The sequence below is a fragment of the Perna viridis genome, chromosome 10 (assembly GCF_037379345.1).
Source record: "Perna viridis isolate PV_CMFRI_1.1 ecotype Kerala chromosome 10, ASM3737934v1, whole genome shotgun sequence".
NCBI classification, from domain to species: Eukaryota; Metazoa; Mollusca; class Bivalvia; order Mytilida; family Mytilidae; genus Perna; species Perna viridis.
The window spans coordinates 3,546,970-3,568,289 of record NC_142454.1 but is presented as its reverse complement, the minus strand read 5'-3'; the positions used below and the strand labels follow the sequence as shown (position 1 = coordinate 3,568,289).

At 32.5% G+C, this 21,320-nt stretch overlaps 1 protein-coding gene across 2 annotated transcripts; it reads right to left on the bottom strand.

Annotated features, from left to right (window-relative positions):
• Positions 1-6,176: 6,176 nt before the first annotated feature.
• On the bottom strand, positions 6,177-20,684 carry LOC148604178 (A disintegrin and metalloproteinase with thrombospondin motifs like). 2 transcript variants are annotated; one of them, XM_088547687.1, is made up of 17 exons: positions 20,539-20,684; positions 19,516-19,639; positions 18,768-18,976; positions 17,339-17,416; positions 16,758-16,908; positions 15,823-15,922; positions 15,480-15,573; positions 14,712-14,789; positions 14,005-14,156; positions 13,757-13,803; positions 11,473-11,578; positions 10,760-10,927; positions 9,283-9,431; positions 8,257-8,372; positions 7,647-7,698; positions 6,929-7,479; positions 6,177-6,251 (listed from the first exon to the last, which is right to left on the bottom strand). In XM_088547687.1, exons 2-16 carry the CDS (start codon positions 19,619-19,621, stop codon positions 6,929-6,931), a joined length of 2,157 nt encoding a protein of 718 aa, XP_088403813.1. In that variant the 5' UTR covers positions 19,622-19,639; positions 20,539-20,684; the 3' UTR covers positions 6,177-6,251. The 2 variants fall into 2 exon arrangements, with proteins under 2 accessions (XP_088403813.1, XP_088403814.1); XM_088547688.1 differs by lacking the exon at positions 19,516-19,639 and having other exon boundaries at positions 20,539-20,625.
• Between the last annotated feature and the right edge of the window lie 636 nt (positions 20,685-21,320).

Genomic DNA, 21,320 nt, shown 5'->3' with positions numbered 1-21,320 from the left:
GGCCTTTTACAGACTATTGTTAATATTGAAGTAACTCACAATAAAGTAAACACGAAGAGTATATAGATATAACTTAAAACGGAATTAAGCACCAGCCATTCACTGACGTTTCCAATCAGTTACAAATCTTTAATAATCACTGTCATTGCTCAAATAATGCGAAGGAGATTTTTATTTACCTTTTCATGTTTCAACCATCAATACATTGTAATTTGTCACAACTGGCAAAGACATCTTGACATTTGGTCTGATTTTTTTGGCAAAATGACAGGTCACAACTTAATTTAGTTTTCAACCATTTTGACAGTACTGTATGGATTCGTCTGACATTTCAGTGACTTTTCATTTTAATATTATTTCATTTTTCTGAAGATATTAAAACGTGTTTGTCATTTATTTGTAATTTATTAAGTGAATTTGCACCTTCATTTGTGTGTTCGTATTTTTCTCTCCGTGGTTGTATTATATTTCTGCCTTTTTACTTACCGTATGTTATCAAATAGAGTACTACAAGAACTATAGTATAATTCTTTAGTACTCAAGGTACTATCTCACTTTTAATCACAAGTTAGCTAAAATAATTCGTTATATGATGTAAGGCTTGATCAATATCCATTTGTTATATCAATAGTATTTTGTAGTGTTCGCTAGTGAACTATGTTCGCCCAGGGATAGATATTCTTATACTTTCCTGCATTTATTTATTCGTATGTCTGAAACAACTCTTTTATAGCTGCAGGACGGGTTTTGTCTATTACGGTGTGACGTATTATAGTATACCGGTGCCCACCTTTCCGTTCGGCCATCCGTCCCTTTTGTAATTGTTATAATTTTCTTATTGTACTCTTTCAAGTTTTTGGACTTAACTCATAAGATAGGGGGTTTCCCATAATTGTTGAAATGTTTTCTATTCTTTTTCTTTGGCATATCCCTGAGCAGAAAATAAAGTGCATTTTCTTTTTGCCTCTCTACAAACTAATGTTTTGTAAAATATATGAGCAATGATTTATAAAATTGAACAAACATCACACTGTAAGATGAAGAACTTTTTTAAAAGAAAATCTAACATAATAAGATAAAAATGTTCTACTGAAAAGGTTGGTTAGATGAGTGCAAAACGAAAGTGAAAGTAGAGAAAAATGGCTATTTATAGTTCAAGACTACTTTTCTGTCCGATCTTCTTGGACTCACCCTATTTTCTTTGCGGGAAATTACATTTTCGCATGTCCTTAGAAATGCTACATAAGTGAAAGTTTTATTGAATCAATTTACATATGTTTTAAAAAATGCTAAAAATATGCATTTCACTATAGAAGTCTATGGGAAAATTAATACGATACTGAGACCTTAACCATCGCTAGCTCTTTGTATATATATACATGTATATAACTGAGTGTGTATGAAAGTAAATGGTCTGTGAGTTGTGTTCACAGACCATTTACTTTCATACACACTCAGTTTATTTAAGGCACTGAAGAAGGTCATTTGTTGACTGAAAATTTTGCTCATTATATATTTTATTATAGTGTATTAACATCTTTATCGGTATCGTTGTACAATCCTTTAGAATTGTGTAAAATATTTTACAATAGAAATCCTATGAATGTGCGTTTATCTGAATGTCACACACAATAGACACGGCATAGCCAAATAAAGAATTATGAAACTAATATTTGTTGACATGCTCTAGCTGACTCGCAAGAAATATTATATAAGTACTTTCTTTAAAATAATTGTTACCATAAGAGATCCGATATTTTTACAAACTTAATGTATGAAATTAGTGGTAGACCGATAGACATTGTCTATGAAAACACTAAATTTTAGTAATTTTATACACATTCAACATACAATTTTACAGATTGAGTTGTTTCAGTTTTCCATTTTACACATAACCATTAGACGTAGACATCAATTTGATCTTTTCTTTTACAGTTGCTTTTTCTCCTTATTGTCGTTGAATTGTGATCCGTTGATTTCCTTCTCTCTAATAAGTAAATTAATACCTACTCCATATCATAGATTTGGCAAATGTATAACCATTTCAAGCACGATTTCATAGGCTGGGGGAAATGTACTTCTACCTCGACAATCAACACAATAAGTTATAATTTCCCAATACATCAAGGTCTACAGGTACGAATTAAAGGGAATTGAGCTCTTGATTTCTTTTTTTTTTTTAACAAATCACAGACCTTGTAAAGAATTCTGGACTGCCTGTCCATGATTACTTTGTATATTGTCAATTTTGTAATATTCTTTTTCATATTCTAAATATAACGAGAATAGATATGGTGTATATGTCAAAGGACAAAAGGGATGAAAATGTCAACCCAAGGCTACACATTGGTCTTCAATGAACGACGAGGGCAGTTACCCTCATACCATATGGCAGGCTGCAGCTGACCCAAAAAACAACATTATATACAGTTACAACGAAAGAGTTGCACGTATATACTCAAATATAATAATAAAAATAAACTAAAGGTGAAAATGAAACAAGACATACAGAAGCCAGAAATTCCCTACTTGGGACAGGCGCAAAAAATGCGGCGGATTAAAGTACTTTGGCGTGATCCTTTTAAAATCTGGCCACTGTGGAAAAAAATATTACATAATTAAACACACTTAATAAGCAGTTCAAAAAGCCTTGAAATTCATTTTTTAGATAGACATTTAATTATATGAAATTATATGTATTAATACAGCGCTTTTATCTAAGTTCAGCCACTATAACAGCAATATTCTGGTCGGTCATACACGTATGCGGCTCACAAATTATTAAACTATTCATTCCGTTATATTGAAAGTGTCCAAAATGATAATGTGTGTTAAGGGAGGAAATCCAGATTAAGGAAAGGCAGACAAAGAGTTTTGAAGACATATAAAGAAAAACTACGGAATAAATTATAGGGTAGATGGACAGAAAAAAAACCAATCGTATATCATAGTCGTTCTTTGTGCACTTGTCTTGGCACATGTCCATGCTTTTGTATTAAAAGAAGGCGTTCTTTCAAGGGTTTAATAGTTTTTATTTCTTTATACTTTTAAGAGTCTTTACAAATATTCGCTACATATTTTTATTATGCAAGAGTTTATTAACAAATTATACAAAATTGACGTACCGAATTGCGCCAAATCTAGGTCATCATTGGAAAAATGCCTGAAGTTTGTTTTAGAAAATGAAACAAGTTTGTATCGAGTTTTTTTTAAATTGATTTGTCTAAATAGAGTAATGTATTGTATAATGTACTTTATAGACATTTTTACAACGATTAACGAAATAAGATCTCAAAGCATGTATTTTAACCGTCACCAACCGAATATTACTTACTGACAGATGCTTAACATTAAGAAAGTATTATAGCATAATTCAAAAAGGAAATCTTTATCGAGGTTGACTAATACATGAAATAGAGATGACTAATTTGTTTAAATTGTCAAACATGATAGTGGGACGAACTCGTGAAGTAATGAAACTGACCCATACTGAAAAATTGTATTCGCCTCTGTAGTTTACCAGGGAGGAAGTATGTACTAGAATAACTGGTATACACGGAGTACCAATTACAATTGTAAAATACAACAAAGTATCTCCATTTTTCTCTTGACATTCACCGAAGAAGTAAGAAGCCTGGCAGACGTGTGTGTGTAAACAACTTCATCACCATTCTGGGGAATATGTTTTAAAATCAACATGATTGATAGCGAAATTTTCTTTGAACTTTAATCTTCTTGGTATTTTTATTTTTTTAGCGTGTTTTGTGTTGTTTGTCTTTATTGTTGTTTTTTTTTTCTATTCAAGTTTTTTTGCCTCGATTCTCTATTCATATTGAAGTAGATTCCAACTTTCAGCATTACTCCTATATTTACTATACATATTGTATTTTTTTATAAACAATTTAATTTAATATCATTTGTTGGTATTCGCCGGTCACAGAGACTAAAACTTTATTTACTTATTAAATATTTGAATTTATTAGGATTGTTTGAATACTGTCATTCTTTTTTACAGACTCTCGTCTCATTATTGTGTGTATGTGTTTAATAAACAACATTCTTTTGCTGAAAACATTAATGGTTTCTTGTAATGTTTAGAGATTACGTTTATTGAATAAATTACTAATCTAATTTTTTTTTCAGTATTTAAAAAGGCTTGTTCCCATTTCGTCTTTAAATGGATATGGAGTAAATAAAGCTGAAATGGGATTTGTGTTAACATCCAATAAAGTTCTAAGTCAGTTTGAGCACAGATTAAAATGAACATACTTATTTATTCTGTGGGTTGGTTCATTCTTAATTTTGTTTTAGAAATTGCAGATAATTTTTCAGTATTATTTTCTAAAATGCAATCAACTGGCTTTTGTTTTGTTTGTTTGTTTGTTTGTTTTTTGTTTGTTTTGTTTGTTGTTTGTTGTTTGTTTTGTTTTGTTTTTGTTTTTGTTTTAATTCAAATTGACTCATGGGCTTGACAGAACAAAATACAGTGGTATTTTATATCTTTATTCACATGATATGGGTTGTCACATTAAACATCAGCGCAATATTTAGTAACAAGCATATAAATATGCACAAAATCATGCAAATACTTTTTATACTCGTCTCTAGAGAGTCAAAATCTCCTTTGAATCCAGATTTCTGTTACGACATCTTCCTCCGATATTGGTCTCTAGAAAGTCGAAATCTTCCTTAAATCCAGGTTTCAGTTATGTTGTCATCTTCCTCTATTGACCTCTAGAAAGTCAACGCAAAACTGTTGCTTGGGAAACTGATTGTTGTTTGTAGTGGCTAATTATAGACTGACATTTTGATAAAGGGCTCAAATCAATTAATAACAACATTAAAAAAATCATGCTCACCCATAAAGGGGATTGAATGATCCTGTTCAATAAAATGTTTATAAGCTGTAGTAGGGAATTCGTTGATATTAATTCTCGAACGATGATCGTTTATTCGTTTGTTTAATCATTCTTGTGTTTCACCGACCTTTACTCGACTACAAAAATTGCATTAAAATGCGGAGATAAGTTCATCGATTTGGTATTTAAGTTGTACAATGCGCTTTACTGGTGTGCATCACGATCATAAAGAGTACTTATACAGTAATGCAGAGTCGAATATTACATGAAAGTCAGATCTAAGACCCTTTCAACAGATTGACTAACTTAAAAGATGGAGCAGCTTAGTTTGGTCTAATCATCAGCACAAGAAAGACCAAAGTGTAAAGGGCTAATACAAACAGCCGTACAAATCAACATTGTTCGCATTTGTGATTAGCTGGGATAATTCAATTGTCTTTGTTGCCGATCGGAGAAACGACAATTATTGCCTAGATTTTTGTCCTTGTCAAATGCCTCGCGTAGATGTTGCCGGGTATTGGAAAATGATGCATATATACTACCAGTATAACCTGGTTCCCTTGATTATTCTTTTAAATAGTGGATAGAGTTTGAGTAGAAGGAAATTTCGACTTCCCCTTACATCCTATAATTTCGTACAAACATTGTAGTTAATATCAGTATAGAGCCAGTTCTGCTGAATTCTCTGACATGATTTCTGTGTTTCTTGATTATATGGTAGTTTTATTGAATTTGCGACTATTTTAATTAGACTATTTTGTTAAAGTACGTATAGAGAAAAAAATTAAATAACTAAAGTTTATTTTCAAATTGGATAATTTCAAGTATTAACTTAGGTAGTATTTTAAATATATAATTCGCTGGTAAAAAAAAGTTATTGCTACCTGAGTTCAATGTTAAAGTTAGATTTTATTATTGACAATAGCGTTTTGACAGAAGTTTTCACGAGGAGATTGAAATTTTTAAAACAGAGAACAGTGTTCATGGTACGGGAGGCCAGTGACTACTTTCAATACGACTTGTAGTTTTGACGAGGAGTGCGATTCTACAACATAAAGTTAGGGCCAGTTTTCAGTGATTACTGATATTTTGTGATAACCTACTACCCATCTTAATTAAAATAATAAAACAGGATTTTACTATTATTCCAAATTAATTCATATCAACATATTATATTTGTATTTACTTTAGGCAGAACTCAGTGTCAAGCATTGTTTTTCCACGGTAGCAGACAGAAATGTCTCGGCAAATTTCTAAATATGTATGATAATTTGACGGAGACGCTTGATTTTTGTAATATAGAGATACACAATTAAGTTATTATTGTTGCAGTTCTTTATTTGAAATGTCCAGAATTCAACTGACTGACTTTACAACCAGTGGTACTAAGATCTGAAAATAAAGAAGTCAAGAAGTCAAGCTAAATTGTTTTACAGGTGCAAACATATATAGTAAACAATTTCATATCAGAGTTAAAATTGACATTTATTTTAGTCTTTAGATAAAGTTCGTTATGAAAATTATAATTCTATTTAAGAAACTCTGATAACTTTTCTCTCAAGTAATCATCAATTCTACTTTTTTCAATGTAATTTTAATTGTATTCTTGAGCCTTTCTGTTGCTAATACATGTACAAGTTATAAATTTTGGTTTATACGGAGCCATCATAGGATATTTGACAGGGCAAAATTAATTTAGCGATAAAATTTATTTATCTTTGACACATTGACATTTTTTTTTCTGACAACAAGAAAAATCAATGAAAACATCTAGGAAATTCATGTAATCTGTGGCATTAAATAATTTAAAACATGAAGTTGTATTCGTTGTCGTGCTATTCATGCCCCCACTTGTTGACATCGGAGAGCAGCAAAAATCCTAACACACACCAAATTTGAAATGAATCCATCCACTGCAAACCGAGATAATTGCAACGAAAATATTGATGGACGGACAGTTTGACGGACAGACAAGGTGATTCCAATATACCATCTCTCAACAAGTGGAGTTATAATACATCTATTTAAGAATATACTGGTGGAAGTAGAAAACGAAGTATTTCTTTCACCTAAAAATGACGCATATGGTAACGTAACGGCCGATTTATTCGCATCCATGAGTGATGTTGTCTATGTGTGTGATAAAATCGACGGTGGTTATGTATTCGGCGTTGACGGGAAAAACGTAGTCGTCGACGGAAAAACTGCGTATGTGGTCGACGGAGGCGATGTCGAAATAGACGACGATATCTGTAGTAGTGACCGAAACGTCGTCGTGTTGTGGGCGTCATTGGTGTTGTCCTGGCTGTTGGAGTTGTCTTGGTTGTCTTAGTAGTTGGAGTTTTCTTGGTTGTCTTTGTTGTTGGGGTTGTTTTGGTTGTCTTAGTTGTTGGAGTTGTCTTGGTTGCCTTACTTGTTGGAGTTGTCTTGGTTGTTTTGGTAGTTTGTGTCGTCCTAGTCGTAGGTGTTACAGTTGTTGTCGGTGGTGCGCACGATGCACAGCAATCTTTCTTAAAGTTAACGTCCTCTATGCATAACAATGGATATTTTGCTTTTGCCTCCGCACATGTTTCTCCAGATTTCAAAACTGTTCCTTTTTTATCTCCGTAGAGGCATGATTCTGTAAATAAAAAATAAGGAACAACTTTGTGATAATACTATGTCAAATTCAAACTGTCAGAAAAAATGGAATATGTTTTAGATCAATCTTTCTATGCTCACTATCTACACTACAAAGACTTCACATTAATATACATCATACAAACGAGTAAACTTTAAGGATCTTACCATCTCCTGGTGGAGCACGAGCATCATATGTACATACCCCTGCTTTACACCACTACAATGAAATTATAATTTCGTATATTATACTTCAATTCAATATCTGTGTGATACATCGAATTATTTTTTTTTCGATCGGTTTACTTTTTCTCGTTCTTCAATACTTGAATTTTTTGTTAATTTGCAGATTTATCTCCGCCGATTAAATATTTTCCTGTCTGATTGTCGATCTTCATGCACATGTCTTACTATGCAAATGCTAAAATTTAATTATGTTACGGAATCATTTACGCAATACAAACAAAAGAAAAATGCGTAATACAGGGAAAAAAGGTTCCCTAGTTTATTTTTACAAAAATGGTTTCAAATTGTTTTAAATGAAGAAGGGCTTTCGAAATTCATTTTCCAGAACTATTTGTAAATGTAATCTTAAGTTAACTTGAAGCGTTTAGTGAACCAGTTCCTCGTGCTGGTTTATTTAACAATAAATTCTGGTCGTGTAGTCAAAATTGAAATGTTTTAACCTAGCCTACTCTTTGTCGTTGTGGCCATCAACACTCACCCCTACTACATGTAATTACAGATTTAGCTATGTATGTCATAGAACTAACACTACCTTTTTATTACCACAAGTAGTACCATCGGCCGAGTAAGTTTTAATGCAACGATCTCGATCGGCTACGTAGACACACCACAGAGTTGTACATATAGTTGCAAAATTTCCTTTGTAGGCTCCCTTAAGTCAAAAGAATAAAATTATATAAGTTAAAGTGCTAGTTAATGATGGAGTCAGGCAGGTGCGTTTTGATACACTTTCATTTAATTGGTGAAATACATTTCACACATTTTCACTGTTTTTATAGGGAATATGGGATTTCGTGGATCATTTTTAGTATATTTTTTTGTATAAGCAGTTATAATTTCTTTTTTAACCACACTTGATGGGAAATATAAGCTAAGGGGATAGTTCTCCTTTTTTTTAATTTGGTGTATTTTTATACTCTACAATATGACCTAACTGATTTACATGGATCTATTGACACCTGACTTAAACTCAGTAGTGGGATCTTAATGTTGAACTGGAATTTTATTCCTCACAGAAGAAAATGCCGGTAGGTAGGCATGTCACCCACTCGAGAAAAGACCGACTTCCAGACAACTAGGCCTTATTGTCTATATACCGCGTCTTTCATAATTTAAACACATTTTATTTGTAATAAACAAAAAAAGATTGGACAAAAGTAAAACATACTTACGAGGTCCTCTCCCATATACAACAGCAATATACGATATTTTGTCAAACCGAGCATGCATCAATTACATTTGTCAAACACTAGATAAAAAAATAAAGTGAAAAATAAGACATAGAAGAGAAGAGTTTGAGAAAAGGAAAGACAAAATAAGAGAGTTGAGAGGAATGTGTTGATGGTAAAGAAACATGGGCATATCACTATTTCATCAAACAACAGAAAATCTTTCATAAGAAGGAGTGACTTCCAATTTTAGTAAGACTCAGTCAGGAATTGTTATCCTACACTGGCGACGACTGAAAGAGAGCTTAAAAAACATGGCAAAGTTAGGAAAATCACATTGAACATACACGTTGTACATGAAGTATTCATAACTTATCTACACAATAAACTTGCATTACAAAAATATGATCCTGTTCCATAAATTCGTTTACACTGTTCATCGGCATTATAAACCTGTCCTGGAAGTTGGCCATGGAACCGTGACAGAGCTGATGCATTATACGCTGGATCAAAGGTTTTTAAACAGTGTGATGAAGATCTGGAATAAAAGAAGTGTATGAGCAATTTGGTCGACATATTAACGGTTACAAATTAAATTCTTTCATTTTTCAAATAAATTGTTGGTTATAAATCTTCCACTTTTCATTCATACAGCATTCTATTTTTCTGGAATATGTATTGCTAACATAAAATACACCTATTTATAAAGACATTAACTTCTTCCCACAAAGTTAAAAGTTAATATTTTATGTCACAAATACAACATTAAATGCAATATCCCTAACTTAACCCAAATTCATGAAATTTTGTTACGTTTTTTGGAGCTTTCAACCGAGTAATTGAAAAGATCACGTAAGTTTTGCTACTGAGTTTGAAAACCTCAATTCATTTTTATCATATAACCAAAACAAAAAATAGCAAGATCACATGGAACTCCCCCTGGTTAACAGAGATTAATCAAATGATTATCAGGTTAAAGATGAAATGTTATGATGAGGATCAGTCACATTAATATAGTAATTCAAGACTCGAGCATTTTGGAAAATTTAAAACATAAAATCTAGCAGTATACGGGAGAAAAAACGATAATGGAAGCAATTTTCTTACCGGGATCTGACCAGACTTACAGAACTACACATTTTTTAAAGTATTTCCGGCCAAATACATGCACCATTTGTATCTATGGCTGTTTTGAATCCTCGTGGTAAAGTACAAACGCAGAAGAGAAATCATATTCACGCAACAACAATATGCCATCCCATGACCCATTACCCTCCGGAGCAAAATCAGAAAAGTTCAAGAAATCAACAATCATTTTAATATAGCAACATTTGTATAAGCAATTAATTTGGAAACTCAAACTGGTAACAGGATAGAACCGGCTACTCATGGTCATTCGTGTAAGGCTTGCGAGGGTTCACCGCCACTTCTTGCTGTATAACAAAATGGTGTCTTTTTATATGATCTGGTGTAGAACATCGATAAACGTGACCCTATATATTGTCACTTGGAAAACACACAACAAAGAAGATAAAATAACCAAAAAATACATAAAGTAACGAAAGTAAATGAGCAACTCATACTCTACTAAAACTGCGAGCACAGACCAGGTGAACCGGCAAGGTAAGCGTCCGATGCTTTTCTGGAAACTCGGGCAAACGCGGTTAATTTCAGCGTGAAAGGGGAAGACATCAGTTTAAAATATGAAAACTATCCCGACATTTTTCCGAATTACAAAATGAAATAGATAGCATACACTTAAAAATAGTTAACTAGAATGTTTTTTTTTCTTTTTTAATTATAAACTCATGCAATCTTATATCGTGGTGCAATAAAGATAAAGGATTTATGACTCGTGATACTTACGTTCCTATTGCATCTAAATGGATTGTAAAATAATCCGTTGAACATAATGAAAATTTCCATTGGTTAAGAGCAGTTGGATCATCTGTCGCAGGTGCTAATGCAGCTGACATTATATACTTGTCCTCCGATTTGCATGCATTTCCTAGACCGTCATGTTGTGCACTTAAGCTATAAAAAACTCAAGTATGCGAATAGTTGCATGCAGCCAACTCACAACACAGTATATACTAATTAGACTTTTAACATCATTAAGCTGAAATGTTATTCATTTCCAAAAGGATTTTAGCCAAACCATTGCCGATGTCTATTTTCAAACCACTAGAAAAGTTTTTAACTATTGTTGAGATTGACCAACGTTTTGGGCAACCCTGTCCAGATATCTTGCATATATAATCTTCCCTCATGCAAATACAATCTATAATGTTGACAGTTAGGTAAAACCTATTTATTTGTTTTAAGTTTAGTTTTAGTGTTACCGATGTTGTCAAATGATTTCCTCTATGTGACACTTTCAGTGCCACTATTTCATCTTGTACCGTTGGAAGTCAGTAAATTGGTGATGATAATAGTAAGATATTGACTAAAGATTTTATTATGTCAACGTTCTTATACGCAAATGATTAAGTACCGCGGCTTAACTGTTTACTACTAGATAATTTAAATTATCGGATGTCCAATATTAAGGTTTTAATTGTTTTATATTGTATAAATACCTGTGTCCGAGTTCGTGCGCAGCAACAGCTACTAGACTAAATTCAAAGTGATCCTCAACAATAGATTGCTTTTTATTTGCACAGACTCCATTTTGAGTGGCCAAGCCTGAAATTGTCATAATCAGTGATCTTATATATTTAAGCAAACAATAAAATATTATAAACGTTTTATACATTTATGCAATTACAGTATGAAAATAAAAAGCGCTATATCCATACTACTGTAACGGCATATCAAAGATTTAAACGTTATGCATACATGCAACAGGTGTGAGGCAAACTACCACCATTTATAGTCATTGTTATTTAGTATTAACAAAGAACTACAGATAAACACGTTACAAAGACATGTTCTAATAAAATACTTGTGCACAATCGATGTTGTCTACGAATCGAAATTTCACAAAAAAATAAAAACGAGAATAATAATGGTCATTGCATCCGTGACTAATGCTTTTCTGTCTGCAACTACAGTCAATGTTCATTTACATCTAGTGTTACGAAGAACTTCTGTGTGGGATGGTGAATAAGGATTACCGCCCGTCCGTCCCATCCTTTGCAAATCTGAGGAACCACTGAGTCAATACCGCTGCTGGTGGACACGAGGTCCCCGACGGTATTCACCAACCCGGTAGTCAGACTTGTCTATATATCATATTTTATCTACCCTATTTATGAAATCTTGCAGTATTCCAAATTTTAAAATACATTAAACAATGAGGCTTCATTCCTTACACTTAGAAATCGATGGTAAAGGAAAACTATTGACCAAACTTTACGACAAACGTGATGACTTTTCATTCAAAAATTGTCAACTTTCCTTTCATCTGTGGCAACATCCCTTCGGCTCCTGCGTATGGAGTGTTCATATCACAACTCATACGTTATGCCAGAGCTTGCCGAAACTACGCAGACTTTTTGTATCGGGCTAGAACTCTAACAAATAGGCTTCTGGAACAGGGTTATGTTGCTACAAGATTGTAGTCATCACTACAGAAGTTTTATGGTCGTCATCATGAACTCGTGGATCGTTATGATGTATCCATCAGCATCATGAAAACTGATTTATTCAACGGGTCATAGTTTACCTTTCCTCGTTTGTCTACCCCGGACTTGACTTTTTAAGAGCAACTCGGCGGATGATTCTAGAAAAGTAGAGGACGCTTACCCTACCGGTGCACCTGGTCCATGCTCCCAGTTTTTAGTGGAGTCCGAGTTGTTCGTTTACTTTTGTTACTTTGTATGTATGATTTTAGTTACTTTATGTTCTTTGTTGTGTGTGTCTGTTTTCCATGTCTGGTCTTTGTCCCTGGATTATATTCTTTTGATTACCGCTATAACCTTGGTTCCCTTGATTACTCATTGCATATTCTCTTTCAATAGGTTTGTTTTAGAGTATTTCTTGTATACCACTAATATTTTGATTATGATCTTCCTACATATTTAATTTTAATGCCGCTGATGAGAGGTTACTAGTTGAAACACGCGTACAGCATATAACAATTTACAATATATAAATCTGGTATTTATTGAATTTGTAAATGCTTAATGATTGTTTCTGGGGTATCGATACAATCAACAATAACTTTGGGTTACTTGTAAGCAATACATTACATTGCCATTGACTAGGATTGACAAAATGGGTTAACTCTGCACTGCAGTTATGCAAGATAGAAAACATAGGGGTGCCTCTACATTACCATTGTGTAAGATAGACAACGTGGGGGTACTTCTATATTGACAATGCGAAAGGTGAACAACAAGGAAGTACTTCTACAATGCCATTGATTAAGACAGACAACATAGAAGTGCTTCTACATTGACATTGTGTAAGATAGACTATATGAAGGTACTTCTACATTGATATTGTGTAAGATAAACAATGTAGAGGTACTTCTACAATGACATTGTGTAAGATAGACACCATGGGAGTACTTCTACAATTTGAAAGATAGACATGCTGCATGCAGTATGATTAACATTTCAGGAAATTATTTTAAAGAATGTTTTCGTGTTTTTTTTTGGTTTGTTTTTGTTTTGTTTTGTTTTGTTTTTGTTTTGTTTTTTTTGTTTTGTTTTATTTTGTTTGTTTGTTTGTTTGTTTTCTTTTTTTTTTTTTTTTGCTTTCTTAAGAATAATATAAATTTTCCCTGAACTATAAACTATATTTAACTTAATTTGCGGTTTTTCTTTTACCTTTTAGCACAAACACTTTAGTGACTTAAAATATCAATTCAGGAATTCAAGTATATTTTGTTAATTATTTCCCTAGAAACTAAATTACCTGCAATGTCAACTTCTTTATCATCTTTCCTACCCCACATATCGTATCTGAAATTAAATAAAAAATATATTGAAATATACTTGTATATGCGTCGTCAGCAATGTTTATATGAGATGTTACAATTGATACAGTGCTATGAATTACTGTACATACAAAAAGAAGAATATCTAAGGTCCTCCGTATAAAAAGTTTTATAAATATATTTTATGGTGATATGACACAAATAACTTTTGTGACAATGATCTTACCTTGTAAACAACATTGCATGATCATGCCCGGGAAGATTAGACTTTCCCTGAAACCAGGCGCTGAATTTTGTTAAGGCATCATCAGCTTCAATCTGGACTGGATTAGTACCAGGCTTCTTAGTTTCCTCAGGCCCAGGTGAATCGTTTGCAGTCTACAGGAAGATATGACTAGAATGTTTGATTTGTTTATATGTTCTTTGTTGTGGGAGTTTTCCGTGTCTGGTCTTTGTCCCTGGATTACATTATTTTGATTCCCACTAGAATATTGGTTCCCTTGATTACTCTTCAATAGTTCGCCCCTTTTTAATATATAATTTGTGTTGTTGACATTAGCGGTTATTTTCATAGCTGTATTTGATATTAACTACATATATTTGAAACACTTTGTACCAGAAAAGTTTAGAAGTTTGCCCAAGTTAGTTTTGATATCCTTTGAACTGGTCAATTAGGTTTAGCCAGGTAAGAAGTACATTAAACTTGAATAGAATACTTTAAAGAGTGATCAAGTACTGTTTAAAAACTTACGTTAACATATTGGTTTTCGGATTATTCAAATTCGATTTAGACAGGTTTAAATGTAGTTCTAATAATTGAAAGTAGCTGCATTTTAAAGCTGTTTGATTGCATGACACGACAGTAATTAAAAATGGAAGGAAATTATGCACGAAAAAAGTAACCAACTGACTCAGGAAACTGATACATTTTACCTGAGCAATAACTATCCCAGCATATACAACAGAAATTGTATAAGAACTTGTCTGAATGGTTTTGTACATAGCATCCATCTGCAATCCAAAGGAATTTGTATTTACTATTAGAGAAATCTTTTTACAAGGTGACATACAGTATCTTCAAGTGTCAAACACCTATATCCTCGTGCAAAATTCGGAAATCTCATAAACCCATGAGTAAGCTATAGCAGTTTTTACAGAACAATTACACCTTATATTCTGGTAATTTGAACTAGCACAAGAGTAAGATCGTTTACGTCACAATATGAAGTGATACAAAAGACACTACAGAATTACTTATAATGGCCTTTCAATGCACAGTGATATTAAGTAGCATTCTTTGAAGGAGTCATGCAAATTCTGTTATATTGGATACACACCTAATAAAATATTTTTTTTTAAATTATTATTTTATTTTTATTTTTGTAGGAAAAAAATGGGTCTATATGATGAAATGAATAATCATTCATACCACTCTTTCTGTCATTAAGAGGTTATTTTCATTGAAAATTCAATAATTTTTTTTGTATTTCAGTGTCATTTGCAGAATTATCTCCTTCAATTATTCAATTAATTATTCATAAAGACAAGATAAAAACCAATAACTACTAAGAGTTGAATTTGTATACATCTTCGGATAAGATTTCGGTGTACTCTAAATTGACAGAGAACTTGGAATAATCTTTATGTGTCTTGGATTCCTTCGTGAATCATCTGTAAAGTTATATACAGTTTTTTACATACTCCGTTAATTACGAAGGCGTAGAATTGTTTGATTTTCTCGAGAGCATCTTTTTCCTTTTCCGTGGCTGATGTAGCTTTACTAGAGTCATACCAGCTGAAAGATAGAGAAAAATACTGAAATAAATTTATTTATGATACGCATAAGCTAGCTTGCAAAATAATTCTTAAGATTTCTTTCTAAATTACAGGCTCGGATGTTGCGTTTTGTGATAGACTTTTACAAGGAAAGTGTGTTGACTAAGCAGAAATCTGATTGTGAGGGTGGACGAAAAGAAGCCTTCCAACGATCTGACTTATATGTTTATAGGTGATCATGACTTTATATTAAGAACAAAACACTTACTACTTGTATACGGAATAGTCTACGACTATTAAAAGTTCTACACTATAATCCCCAGTGGCACGTTTTCGTCTTCTACTGTGCCAGGTTTCTGTTTTGGGTTCTAGACAAAAATTAAAAACAAATTATAGAATAAAACCTTCTTCAGAAGATAACTCGGTTCTAAGGATGTGGGCCATTTTACATTGGAAACTGACCACTAGTAGGGTCAAAATTAAAACTTATTCAAAAAATCAAAAAATTCCTTTTGGACCTGTAGAAAAAACACTTAATGTTACTAAAATGCAAATTTGTGAAAAATAAGATTGGAAAAGTATTAAAAAAAATGGTACCCAAAATCGTTGAAATACATTTTGTCATATTTCCTCTTAATTGGACACTTTAAATCAGAAATTTCTAAAGTAGCACCTTTACAACCATTATAGTGTAAAGTTTTGCTCGTCCTGTGATTTACGAAGGAGTAATCACGGGAATAGCGGTAATCAAAAGAATGCAACACATTTTCTGGTAATGTAAGATGTATAATGCAGTGTTTTTCCTTGAAAAAATCGTTATTTTGTTAAAAACACCTAGCATATTAACATGATACCGTATATAGCTTATTAAGACACAAATCAAGTGTAGCGTCCGTAGCCAAATTGATATAATTATCATACCAACATTATAATGTGTGGTAAAAGTTTTTGCTTCGACCCCGACTCAAGCTTATAATTTTCATTTTGTATTTTTTTTAACTTTCATTATAATTATGGCACTAATTTATTTCTGTAACTGTTTGCCGCTGATACATATACATGTAAAAATTACATTAATGTCAACGCATGCGACAAAATGAGAAGATAAACATTGAATTGACACCCAAAACTATGTTATCGAATTAAACTCAACGTTTAAATTTATTTTTCTAATTTTCAGCATTCTTCAACATTCACACTTACCTTTCACCGAATTCACAGTATCAGAGTCAGAGAAGTTTATAACTTTTAGCGGTTGCCTGATGACATTGAATTTCGAAATTGATTCGCCATTAGTTATATCTTCGTCAGATTGCAGAACTATATCGTTTTTACCAACTTGCAAAAATCCAAACTAGACGAAAAGCGAATACCAGAATTATACATTTTTAAAAAAAATAACTAGTTGTTTTAATATCAGGTTATCTTTCACGAGTATGAGAAAGTCTTCACGAGCGGAGCGTAACGGTACGAGAGAAAAGACCAAGAATATCTCTAACCCGATCTTTTATCTGCAACGAGTATAAATACTAATTTCTTTAAGAGAACGAGTTAAGACGAGCACGCTTGACCTACATGTGTAGTCTCAACTCGCAAATGCCCTTTATCGGAAGAATTGTGCATCTATTTACTGTTGAATTGAATATGATGATTACAACTTTAATGTTATTAAGATTTGTTTATATTTTAATATTAAGAATTGATAACATAATCCTTAAAACTTAATGTTTACTTCTCTTGGCATTAGTATAGAACAAGGTAATACAAGAGTCTAATGTACTTACCACATTTGTTTTTCCTGCCTGGTTTCTCTGAACTACAAACACAGCTCCACGGTTAACGTCTTGGTACAAAATGGATTCCTAATGATATATAAGTCTTTATGAAAGATACAAACATGACAAATCTTTCTTTTTTTCTCTCCAATTATTTAATATTTCTAAAATTGCTATATTTTACCGACGACTGAAATACTGTTCAATTCTAATTTTTTACTTTCAAATTTCACTGTCGATTAAACATTATTTCCTTATACTTCTCAGACAAAACGACACCAATGACCATTAAAGAAAAATTATATTTTTTTTTGTTATTGCAGATTATCAAAGTCATATAAAAATGCGAGTAGATACTGAGGAACTCGGGCTCCTTCGAATCAGAATATCATAATGATATGAACATTCCATATCTATTACTCTAAAGATGACATACTTACAAAGAGTAATCAAGGGAACCAATCTAGAAACATCCGCCGAGTTGCTCATAAAAAGTCAAGTCTAGGGTATACAAACGAGGAAATGAAAACCATGACACGTTGAATAAATCAGTTTTCTTGGTGCTGATGGATACACCATAACGATCCACGAGTTCATGATGACGACCATAAAACTTCTGTAGTAATGACTTCAATCTTGTACCAACATAACCCTGTTCCAGAAGCCTATTTGTTAGAGTTCTAGCGCGATACAAAAAGTTTGCATAGATTCGGCAAGCTCTGGCATAACGTATGAGTTGTGATATGAACACTCCATTCGCATGAGCCGAAGGGATGTTGCCACAGATAAAAGGAAAGTTGACAATTCTGAATGAAAAGTCATCACGTTTGTCGTAAAGTTTGGTCAATAGTTTTCCTTTACTATCGATTTCTAAGTGTAGGTCAAGATATGAGGCTGACTTCACAGTGTCTGTAGTATCCTTCATCTCAAGTTCTTTTGGGTAGATGCGATGTATCAAATCCCCGCAATTAGGATTGTTTAAAGATAAAACGTCATCTCTATAGCGGAAACTGAGATTGAAGGATCTAGGCAAACGATATTCTTTCTTTCTGATCAGATCAGCTATAAAGTCAGCCTCATACGAGTGAAGGAATAGGTCAGCAAGTAAAGGAGCACAATTTGTTCCCATTGGAATGTCGACCGTTTGTTGAAAAACACGTCAATCACACTGGACAAATATGTTGTCGATTAAAAATTCCAGCATTTTGTAAACATCTTCCTCTTACAAGCATGTTCGTTTGACTTAGAGAAACACATCAGAGCAATCGCTTCACAAGCTCGTTTTTATGTTAGGAAATGTAAATCTTTACGTTACATTGCCATGTATTTCTAGTCGGGGGGTTCATGTAACGTAAAGATTCCTATTTAGAGTCAACTGGAACAAGAACTGAAACGTATACAATATTTATTTTTAAAAGGTTATTTTCATTCAACTTACTTCTTCATCGTTAAGATATCGTCTTATAATTGATCCTTTATTTAAGGCTAGCACTTCAACGTTTGTGTGTATTTTTGGATTTTCCTGCAGATGCATATGTATTGGCGATCCATCGAGAATGAAGTTCAAATCAAATGTTACAGGGAAGACACGATTGTTGATTGAACGCTTTTCTCGCTTACCCACGTGTACATGGATTTCTATTTTTTCTGCAAAACGTTTATGAAATTAATAAATAAAAAAAAATACGTTGTGAATTCATTTTACGTTAATAAAATAGCTAACATCAAGACAGTTTTTTTATTTCAAAATTGTTAGTTCTGAATAATAAACTCTTCTACAAAATTTTTATTCAAACCGTAATTCCATTTCCGACGTACCCAAAAATTTAATGATATTTCTTTAATTTATTTTTTGAATTGTTTTAAATAAAATACGCATAACTTGTAACATATGCAACAACTGATCAAACATCCCTTTAGACAACAAAAAAATGAAATCAAAAAGTCATTCTTTAACTTAAACATGAATATTATTTGTTTCTATATTTAATCCAGGAATCTAGTATCAAGTAAATAAAAAACGAAATATAAATAAACAACTAGTAAAATGTGTTGATTGAAAATTATCAATGGAACCAGCCTAAATTGTTTCTAATTAATATAAGGACAAAAGCGCTAAAAATGCTAGCAATATAATAAGATAAAGACATTTGGATGAATGACATTAAGTCTTTTCTATGATCTACCTTCATTTTCAGATTCTTCAGATGGAATTCTTAAAAAACTTTCTCCAACGGTTACCATGCTAACTAAGATCAGTAAAACCACGCCAAACGGCAAGAGCATCCCCATACTTAAGCCGCCGTTGTTCTATTTTTTTAAGTATATACATCACACATGTTAATAAAATGTAAACTACTGAATTTGACATGGAAAAAATTATCTTTCAATTAAAAAACATGTAGACGTAGACTGACATACTTAAATGTCTTCATAGTAGAATGTAAAACATCTACAAAATGGGACAAATATGAATGAAGAAATTATGAGCGACAAATTAAACTAGAAAAACTGTGAACAGTGCTCAAGAACTTGATATCCTCCACCACAATTTGATATCATGCATCGTTTGACTTTCATATTAATTTTGATCGATATCTGAAATAAGAGGCGCGCAATAGAAATGTATAATACAGATTCTGTGAAAGTTTCATTAAATTCCATTCATTAATGTAGGGGGAAGTAATGGATTAGAGAATGGTCCCCCATTTCCCCACATTCACAAATGATAAAGTCCATGTTTATTTCTATGTGATACCCAAAAATTGATTCGGATCAAAATGTAATATTAGAGGTGCACAATTGGTATAAGTAATAAAGATTCTTTAATTTAGATCTATTTTGTGGTATATTCGTATTTGCCATGTGGAACCCTCAAAATGAAGCAGTCCAAAATCTAAAATAACAGGTGTACAATAGGATCATGCAATAAAAAAAACTGTGAAATACATGGAAGGAAGGGATGGAGGGACGGCCAGACGGAAACTCCTTTCACTATATACACTTCCTTTGTAGAAAATTTTATAGTGCTAAAATTCAATTTTGCGGGTACCTGTTTGTTGTGCTTATCTGTCTATCGCAAAAAGCGAACATTGAAACGAAAATAGTAATTATATATGAGCAATTTGTTTTGTAAAGAATCTTAAAAACAATTAGTGACAAGCAAGAATTATGCAAATTCTTATAAAGTAACTCATTAAAACACTTACAGTTGAAGTCTTCACTGTACCGATTTGGTTAGACCTACGAGATTGGTCACAATTGCGGACTTTTATATCAAGTGAATTTTATATCAAAACATGCCCACGTCATTTTGTTTAATGACTCGACGTTATTTCTTTATCTAAAAAAGGTATTTACAGTAATCAAACGTGTTGGTTTTGTTTTCTTGAAACATGTCCGCAATATTCCTAATAATGATTTGATAAATAACCAATCGATGAAAAGAACAACTTCACTATTCTGCTGTCTTTGCCGACTTTCCTCGTTTTTTAAATCTTAAATCATATTGATCCTGTTTGTTAAAAAGGATAGTAACAAAATTACTGAACTGATAAACTCGATCAAAAGAATGTATGTAACATATTTCTAGAAGACTGTTTTATAGATAAATGAAATTTACCAATTGTTGTATTGTTAAAATAACAAGACTAGAAGAGAAGGGACAGCTTTTTGTCAGAGTAACCAAGGCACTAAGATTCTAGCGGAAATCAAAAGAATGTAACCCAGGAACAAAGACCAGAAATGGAAAACAGACATACACACAACGAAAAAATAAAATAACCAAAATATATACAAAATAACAAAAGTAAATGAGCAACTCCGACACGGAAATAAATTGGAAGTGTAATCAAGGGAACCAAGGTTATAGCGGTAATCAAAAGAATGTAATCCAGGGACAAAGACCAGACATGGAAAACAGACATTCACAACAAAGAACATAAAGTAACTAAAATCATACATACAAAGTAACAAAAGTAAATGAGCAACT

Bases quoted from the DNA above. Each gene is read 5' to 3' on its own strand.
- LOC148604178 (XM_088547687.1), bottom strand. From the start codon at position 19,621: ATGGGGATGCTCTTGCCGTTTGGCGTGGTTTTACTGATCTTAGTTAGC. The intron at 17,417-18,767 runs GTAAGTTGAATG...ATATATCATTAG, and splicing joins GATATCTTAACGATGAAGAA to GAATCCATTTTGTACCAAGA. The intron at 7,480-7,646 runs GTAAGATCCTTA...TTTTATTTACAG, and splicing joins TCGTGCTCCACCAGGAGATG to AATCATGCCTCTACGGAGAT.